General features: G+C 35.3%; 2 protein-coding genes across 2 annotated transcripts in view; one reads left to right on the top strand and one right to left on the bottom strand.

Annotated features, from left to right (window-relative positions):
• LOC123876090 (carbonic anhydrase-related protein 10-like) overlaps positions 1-9090 on the bottom strand; it is a 112635-nt gene that overhangs the window by 74028 nt on the left and 29517 nt on the right. The window lies entirely within an intron of this gene.
• Positions 4940-8904, top strand: LOC123876541 (uncharacterized transmembrane protein DDB_G0289901-like). The gene is made up of 7 exons (XM_045922848.1): positions 4940-5564; positions 5661-5711; positions 6013-6132; positions 6216-6278; positions 6595-6855; positions 7397-7619; positions 8736-8904. Exons 1-7 carry the CDS (start codon positions 4940-4942, stop codon positions 8902-8904), a joined length of 1512 nt encoding a protein of 503 aa, XP_045778804.1.

The raw sequence follows: 9090 nt of genomic DNA, 5'->3' as shown, positions 1-9090 counted from the left end.
TAAAAATTTTCATACAAATCTTTGAGCCCCTGTAATTTTAAAACTACATATTTTTAGAAAAATCTAAAACACCACAGACACAGATATTAGTTTCTAGAATATGTCTGCAAAATTTCATGGACTTTGGTTGCTTAATATTCAAATGAAATTGGAACTACGGATTGTATGAAACGACTGACGGAGAGAGCCCTGTTAAGATACTGTTAAAAGAAGACAACGTTATATCGCTGGCATAAATCTATTAGATGACAAATCACCAGCAAACTGTCATCACTCAAGTGGCCTGCATATAGACATCTATCACTTCAGTTTATTATGAGCCTTAACACTTGAACAGAAAGTTTAATAACGATTGCTAATACTAATTTTAAATAAGGTCAAACTACTATTTTTGCTTTAATTTTTGGGCCGCTTTTGACACACTTTACCTATTAGATACTCATAATATCGCTGGTTCTAACTGAAACTTTTTTTTCAACTCTTAGTCACATAAGTCTGAGCAAAGTCAAAGTATCATTTCAGCTTCGCAACCCAATGAAATACGTCAATTAAATATGGATCACCTCACTCTTTTATCGGAGTATACGCCCGAATACTATCAGACTCTTCCGAGGTCCTTATTCATGGACAGTGGCGCGGAAATCATAGAGGCATAAAATCACTGCTTACCCAAAATGTAATAAATCAGTGCTTATTTTTCATGATGACCTACCAGTCATTATGTTTCTACTTAACTGCTCACCCTAGCTTCAAACCTTGTGCACGCCACTGTTCATGGACCAGCCCATACTAAGCGATATGTTTATGAGCCATATTATATCACTGGCAGCACGCACTGTTTAAAGACTATGGTCTTCAGGCACTGAAGTTACTAAAATTAAAATAATGAAGATACTACAAGCTGTTTTATTTATAATTAGGCATAATAACTGCCAAATCGAAATAATTCATTTATTTAAATACACGATGTACCTACTAGGTACGAAGAACGATAGCATAGCTAGCTAGCATATAGAGTATATTAATGCAGTATTCAATGAATTAAAATTGAATAATAATTACATCAATTATTATTAGTGGTACTAATCTAGTGGTTAGACTGGGTTCGCGGTTTCGTGGTTCGATTTCGGGCCCGCACCGCTAACTTTTCGAAGTCATGTGTTTTTTATGTAAATAACTATCACTTGTTTTAACGGCGAAAGAAAACATCCTGAGGAAACCTGCATGCCTAAGAACTCTCTATAATGTTTTCAAAACTCTGTCAAATATAACTTGACCAGTGTAATGAATTGTGGCTCAAACTATTTTCTTTCTGATTCTGAGTGGAGACCTGTGCTCTTGGATGGACTTATTTTTTAACCCCCGACCAAACAAGAGGAGTGTTATAAGTTTGACGTGTGTATCTGTGTATCTGTGTATCTGTCTGTGGCATCATAGCTCCGATTTTAATTTAGTTTTTTTTGTTTGTAAGCTGGCTTGATCGAGAGTGTTCTTAGCTATAATCCAAGAAAATCGGTTCAGTTCAGCCGTTTGAAAGTTATCAGCTCTTTTCTAGTTATTACTGTAACCTTCACTTGTCGGGGGTGTTATAAATTTTTAATTTACTCTTGTTGTTAATTATCATGAACAAAGAAAAAATACACTTATCGTTAAAGTTTGAATGATCCGGTGTTACAAATTTAGCACAATGATTATTATTGATTACAATGTCTATAATTTGATCACGCTATCATTAAATCTATAAAAACGTATGAAGAGTGATTAAGTTGAATCAATCTTTCCAATATGATTTTGAAAACGTTAGTGTGTTTCGGTCTTTTCAGTGTTGGCTGTTTAGCCATAGAGGAGATAGTGGACAAAGATGTTTCGAAAGGTAAATAAACCCATGCTTTTTTAACCCTTCAAAATTATCAAATATCAATATCGAAGTTGATGATTCAGAAAGCTAAATAAGAAAACTTTGAGTTTGAGGCTGAAATCTATAAAAAGTGAACTTTGACTTTGGTCAGATTTAAGACGCTGTTAAAACGAGACAACGTTATACCGCTAGCATAAATCTGTCTCGTTTTGACTGAAACTTAGCAAAGTCAAAGTGCGGTCTATAGATTTCAACCTGAGTTTGGGGATTATAATTTAAAGGTCCCTTAAAAAACCTCTTATACGGCCGTTAGTAATCAATCTATCTGAAATCTGTCTATAAGTTACTTCAACGTTGGTAGATTGATATTTATCATTTTTTGATAAATAACTGCATTACGAAGTAACTTATCGACCATTAAACAGATAGGGTTGATTTTATTAAATAATCTGTTAGCTTTTCACGGCCCAAAAATTTAATGATTTTGACGTTTGGTACAGCGTTAGCTTACATACCGGGAAATTGCCATAGGCAACTGTGTATCCCGGAAAATCAAAGAGTTTTAAAAACCTAAATCAACGTGGGCATCACCTAGTTTTATACAAAAAGACTCGGGACTTACTGACTGACTCATAAACGCCAAGGCCAAAGTCGTGGACATTTTTACACAGAGGTTTCACAAATGAAGAAAAATCCAGTCTTAAATAATAATATAAGGCCGAATGTTCGAAATTCTGATAGGAATAGGGAATAAAGAGGACCTACCATTATGATACTATTTTGTGTAGTTTCTGTTGTTTTTTATTATTTGTTGTTGTTGCTGTTTTTTTTACACTTTTCAAGTTAAAAATATGATTGTAATTAGTATATATCTAGTAGTAAATTAGTATATAACTATACCATTATATAGTAACTCTACCATTATATAGGTAATTTTATTTGATGTCCAGTTGTAGATAACGCTGACGCAGAATCACAGATACCATACACTGGAAATAATGGCTATCTTGGATCACAAAATGGCAATTATAATGGAAATTATAATGGCGGCCAAAATTGTAAGTTTAATTTAGACTTCAAAGTATGAAATAACAGTGTTTTTATTTGGATTTTCAAATTAAAATACATACCATAATTTGAAAAGTGAAACCATTAACTTAAATTTACTTTTTACATCTATCTGGTCTCCCAGCTCCTCTATTAACACAAGCACATAGTAGACCTAAAATTAGCCATCCCAAAATTGCAGAACGCGGTAAAAGATGTTTTCTTTCAATAATAATATTTAACGAAAATTCTAAACTAACTCTGGTTCTGGTTGTTCGGTTTTATTGCTATGAATCAATATACCGAGGATATTTTAGTAATTTACAACAGTAAACCACTGAATATGCAGAATGTTTACTATTCATTAATAATTGCCAATTAAAAAATTTAAAAAAAAGATTAGTTCAAATTAATAATTTTTTTAATTTTATTCAATAAAAACTATGCCCCATTCGCGGAATTAAATTATTGTAGCGCTCTCTCTCTGTTACATAATCCCATATAAATGATAAAGTCAAACAGAGAGAGCGCTATATCAATTTCATTTCGCAGATAAGTTAGTATAGTTGTCTCTCTGTTACTCAATCCCATACAAATGATAAAGACAAACAGAGAGAGTGCTATATCAATTTCATTTCGCAGATAAGTTAGTATAGTTGTCTCTCTGTTACTCAATCCCATACAAATGATAAAGACAAACAGAGAGAGTGCTATATCAATTTCATTTCGCAGATAAGTTAGTATAGTTGTCTCTCTGTTACTCAATCCCATACAAATGATAAAGACAAACAGAGAGAGCGCTATATCAATTTCATTTCGCAGATAAGTTAGTATAGTTGTCTCTCTGTTACTCAATCCCATACAAATGATAAAGACAAACAGAGAGAGCGCTATATCAATTTCATTTCGCAGATAAGTTAGTATAGTTGTCTCTCTGTTACTCAATCCCATACAAATGATAAAGACAAACAGAGAGAGCGCTATATCAATTTCATTTCGCAGATAAGTTAGTATAGTGGTCTCTCTGTTACTCAATCCCATACAAATGATAAAGACAAACAGAGAGAGCGCTATATCAATTTCATTTCGCAGATAAGTTAGTATAGTGGTCTCTCTGTTACTCAATCCCATACAAGTGATAAAGACAAACAGAGAGAGCGCTATATCAATTTCATTTCGCAGATAAGTTAGTATAGTGGTCTCTCTGTTACTCAATCCCATACAAGTGATAAAGACAAACAGAGAGAGCGCTATATCAATTTCATTTCGCAGATAAGTTAGTATAGTGGTCTCTCTGTTACTCAATCCCATACAAGTGATGAAGTCAAACAGAGAGAGCGCTATATCAATTTCATTTCGCAGATAAGTTAGTATAGTGGTCTCTCTGTTACTCAATCCCATACAAGTGATTAAGTCAAACAGAGAGAGCGCTATATCAATTTCATTTCGCAGATAAGTTAGTATAGTGGTCTCTCTGTTACTCAATCCCAATCCCCATAATAAAAATATCCTCAACTCATAAGAACTGACTTTATTCCATCGCTATAAAATGCATGATAAACTTTAACTTTAATTCTAAACTACTAACTTCTTGAAAACATATTAATAAATCCCAATCTTTTCTGCTTCGAATCAATATCAACCGCTTTTCTTGCCGCCATTTTCCCATCTCCCTCCAATTGTCTTTTCTTTTTTTTAATTCAACTCTAGGCAAAGGTAAAATCGCTAACACATACAAGTGATAAAGACAAACAGAGAGAGCGCTATACTAACTTCATTCCGTGGATACGGTACACGTGCGGCCTTCCATTGAAACGATCATTTAGTATAGCAATATTCAAGTTGAACAGGCTAGTAGATTATTCGGTAATTTTTTCGTAATTTCCTTCTTGATATGTTATTGAATTATTTTATTAATACATGGATATGAGGCACATTTCGTAAGGCGACTTATTATATAAGAATCTATTATCTGCAATTGTAATTTTATTCGCAGACATCCCGTGGGAACAAATATCAAGTCTTTTAGCCAATATGGCACAAAATGGTGATTCAGATAATGATGGATCACTGAATGGTAATAATGGCAACAGTGGATCACAAAGTGGTAATAATGCCAACACTGGATCTCAGGTTGGAAATAATGTCAATACAGGCTCACAGGATGGAAATAATGGGAACCTTGGATCACAAGGTGGCAACGGTGGATCACAAAATGGAAATGATGGTAATTTAGGATCACAGGGTGGCAACGGTGGATCACAAAGTGGTAATAATGCCAACAGTGGATCACAAGGTGGAATTAATATCAATACAGGATCACAAGATGGAAGTAATGGCAACTTTGGATCACAGAATGGTAATAGTGGATCACAAAGTGGTAATAATGCCAACACTGGATCTCAGGTTGGAAATAATGTCAATACAGGCTCACAGGATGGAAATAATGGGAACCTTGGATCACAAGGTGGCAACGGTGGATCACAAAATGGAAATGATGGTAATTTAGGATCACAGGGTGGCAACGGTGGATCACAAAGTGGTAATAATGCCAACAGTGGATCACAAGGTGGAATTAATATCAATACAGGATCACAAGATGGAAGTAATGGCAACTTTGGATTACAGAGTGGAAATAATGGCAACAATGGCCCAATGAGTAAGTACGCTATGGGATTCTGAAGCTTGACGGATGCGTAATTAAAATATTTTATCATAATTAATAATCATGATTAATCTTTAAAAAATATTACAGACTTCTGGGGTCCAATGGGCAACTGGGCAAATATGCCTTATGGTCCAAATCGTAAGTATTTATTTACCAACTGAATACAAATAAATATCTTAAATAAAACGGGCGTAAAAAGAGAAATTTGTTTAATAATTTGATTCAATTGTTTTTATGTTCACCTCACCTACGACCTGCGAAAGATAGGTTGACTGACGAGTCTATGCGCGACAGCACGTATGCACTCTTTCAGCCCATACTTCGTTTTCTGAATAGAACGATAAATCCCCCACTGTGTACGTCCAAATTCAGAGGACTTTTTCGTGTAACACCAACCAATATCTAGAGTATATTACCAATGAAGTTAGTTTTTCCACAGAACAAAATTTTCCAAACAATGGCAACTTTGCATGGCAGAATGGCAACAGTGGATCACAGAATGGAAATAATGGCAACTTTGGATCACAGGGTGGAAATAATGGAAACAATGGTCAAATGAGTAAGTACGATATACGATAACGATTTGGAAGTTTGGTAGATGCCTACTTAAAAAAAATTGATTGTAAATGATTTTTATTACAGATAATAACTTCTGGGGCCCGATGAGTAATTGGGCTAACATTCCTAATGGTATAGATCCAAATCGTAAGTATTTATTTACCAACTGAGTACATATAAATTTTATCAACAAAGCGGTTATGAAAAAGAAAAATATATTTGATAATAATTTACCTCACTGTTTTTAAATTTGCCTAATCTATAGCCCACAAAACGAAAGGATGTATCACGAGCCTATACGCAACAGTATAGACACTCTCTCACCTCTACTTCGTTCTATTAAGTAGATCAATAAATCACTCACTGCGCAAGTTCAAGATCAGAGACATTTTCTTTTCACGTAACAGTAACTCTAATATCTATGAATAAAGTACGATTGAAAATGAAATGAATTGTTCCACAGAAGCATTCTATGGAAACAATGGCAATTTCGGATGGCAAAATGGTAACTTTGGATGGCAGAGTGGCAATAGTGGATCACAAAGCGGTAATAATGCCAATACTGGATCACAGGTTGGAAATAATGTCAATACAGGATCACAAAATGGAAATAATGGGAATTTTGGATCTCAGGGTGTAAATAATGGCAACTTTGGATCACAGGGTGGAAATAATGGCAACTTTGGATCACAGGGTGGAAATAATGGAAACAATGGCCAATTGGGTGAGCATGATATCCGATTGCATTACATTAGTCTCGGGAATTTTATAAAATATCTAATAAAAAACATTTTATCGTAATAATTTTTTGGGGGTAATGGTAAAACGAAACCCTTATGAGATGACAAAGTATGTCCATCTGCCACGTACCTATTTATGGTAACCACGTACCTGATAGATTTAAATAATATTTGCCGTGGCAACGGAATTCACAACCTCTTACGGAAAAAGGCCTCTAACACTCAATTTTAGCACTCAAGTCAAGTTCAAAATCAGAAGCCTTTTTACGTGAGACCAACCATCTATGAGTAATATTGTACTTTGTTTTGAAAGAATATAATTAGCCATTTGAATCATGACTACCATTCCCCTTTCCCCTCCAACTAAGCGTAAAGCTTGTGCTAGGAGTGGGTACGACAATAGTGCAACGGGTGGGGTTTGAACCGCCGACCTTTCGGATTCCAGTCCGCTCCTATAACCGTTGAGCTATTAAGGAATTAGTAGGTACCTAAGTACGATTACCATCGAAATCATTTTTTTTACAGATGACGAAAACAACAGAATTTACAGACCTTGCCACGTTTCCATGGATGAGTGTATTAAACAGTATTTCGCCCAGTACTCTTATTGCAAGAAATCTTACGGACGTGTACCAGAGCCCTTGATCAGACCTGTCTCTACGACGTTCCTTACAGAGGTTAACTTGACTTTGAGTGCTACTGATGTTATATACTCAGGTCTTGATCGTGGAAATATCGAAGAGTTCTTGTAAGTACTAGCTGTTCTTCTTCTTCTTCTTCTCTCTGGGCTGGTTTCCGCACTTAAACGTTTCCGTAAGTACTAGCTGTTATCCGCGACTTCGTGCGCGTGGACTACAGAAACTCGAAACCCCTATTTTACCCCCTTAAGAGTAAAATTTTCAGAAAACCTTTTTAGCGGATGTTTACGTCACAATAGATTCTGCATGCTACGTTTCAACCCGATCCATCCAGTAGTTTGAGCCGTGCGTTGATAGATCAGTCAGTCACCTTTTCCTTTTATAAAATATACTAGCAGACGCCCGCGACTTAGTCCGCGTGGATTTAGATTTTTTCCGAATCCTGTAGGAACTCTTTGATTTTCATGGATAAAAAGTAGCCTATGTGTTAATCCAGGATATAATATATCTTCCATTCTGAATTTCAGCCAAATACGTTGAGTAGTTTTTGCGTGAAAGAGTAACAAACATACATACACACAAACTTTCACCTTTATTAATATTAGTGTGATAGTGTGATATTTAGATGTGAAATCTGTCACAGCAAAAGCCGATGAGGAGCTACACGTAGTTTTAACCGGCTACAACTAAGTGCGGCCAGTAGAACTTCGTAAACTTGTGTATTCTATATTCACGGCTAAAACTAGGTTTAGCCAGTTACATTTGACTAAACAACATTGGACTTCTAATTGGATTGAAAATTGGAGTAGATTTGATTGATTTAGCTTTATCATAACCAATACTTCAGTAAAACATACAAATTATGTGCTTGTAAACTTAAGTAGCTACTCGTAGTTTTCACATCAACTGTGAGACATGGGCCTCTGTTAGATGGCGCTTCGGCCTTTTGTATAGAATATCATAGCAAGTCATTTTTTAATATCGGCGGTTCCTTTGATGCTGCAAATGTCTATGGGCGGCGGTAATCACTTAACATCAGGGGACCCACCTGCTCATTTTCTCGCTATTTTGATTTAAAAAAAAAAACACTTTATAATGTTTTGTTATTTAGAAGAAGAACTACTGAATTTTTTGCCGGCTCTTCTAGTAAAATCTGTTTTCCTAACCAGTCGTAGACTGACCAATAGTATATTAAGTTCTGAGTATAATTTTAACTTCGTTTCCAGCGTGAACAAAGAGACCGATAGACTGGTGATCTCCATTCGGTTCAGGAACGTGACGTATTACTCCAAAGACACCTACTATACGTTCCACCGTCGTGCCAGGGAGCCTGTGGTTAACGTGGACTACCTATTCGCGTACTTCCGTAATTCTATTTCTAATACTCTATTTTAACAGGGCTCTCTCCGTCACTCGTTTCATACAATCGTAGTTCCAATTTCATTTGAATATTAAGCAACCAAAGTCCATGAAATTTTGCAGACATATTCTAGAAACTAATATCTGTGTCTGTGGTGTTTTAGATTTTTCTAAAAATATGTAGTTTTAAAATTATAGGGGCTCAAAGATTTGTATGAAAAT

The sequence above is a fragment of the Maniola jurtina genome, chromosome 21, assembly GCF_905333055.1.
Source record: "Maniola jurtina chromosome 21, ilManJurt1.1, whole genome shotgun sequence".
Lineage (NCBI taxonomy): Eukaryota > Metazoa > Arthropoda > Insecta > Lepidoptera > Nymphalidae > Maniola > Maniola jurtina.
Note: the sequence above shows the minus strand (reverse complement) of the source record. Positions and strands in the feature narration are given on the sequence as shown.

Coding starts and splice junctions, on each gene's coding strand:
- LOC123876541 (XM_045922848.1), top strand. CDS start 4,940: ATGGCACAAAATGGTGATTCAGATAATGATGGATCACTGAATGGTAAT. Junction 5,565..5,660: donor TGGCAACAATGGCCCAATGA/GTAAGTACGCTA, acceptor AAAATATTACAG/ACTTCTGGGGTCCAATGGGC. Junction 7,620..8,735: donor GGAAATATCGAAGAGTTCTT/GTAAGTACTAGC, acceptor CTTCGTTTCCAG/CGTGAACAAAGAGACCGATA.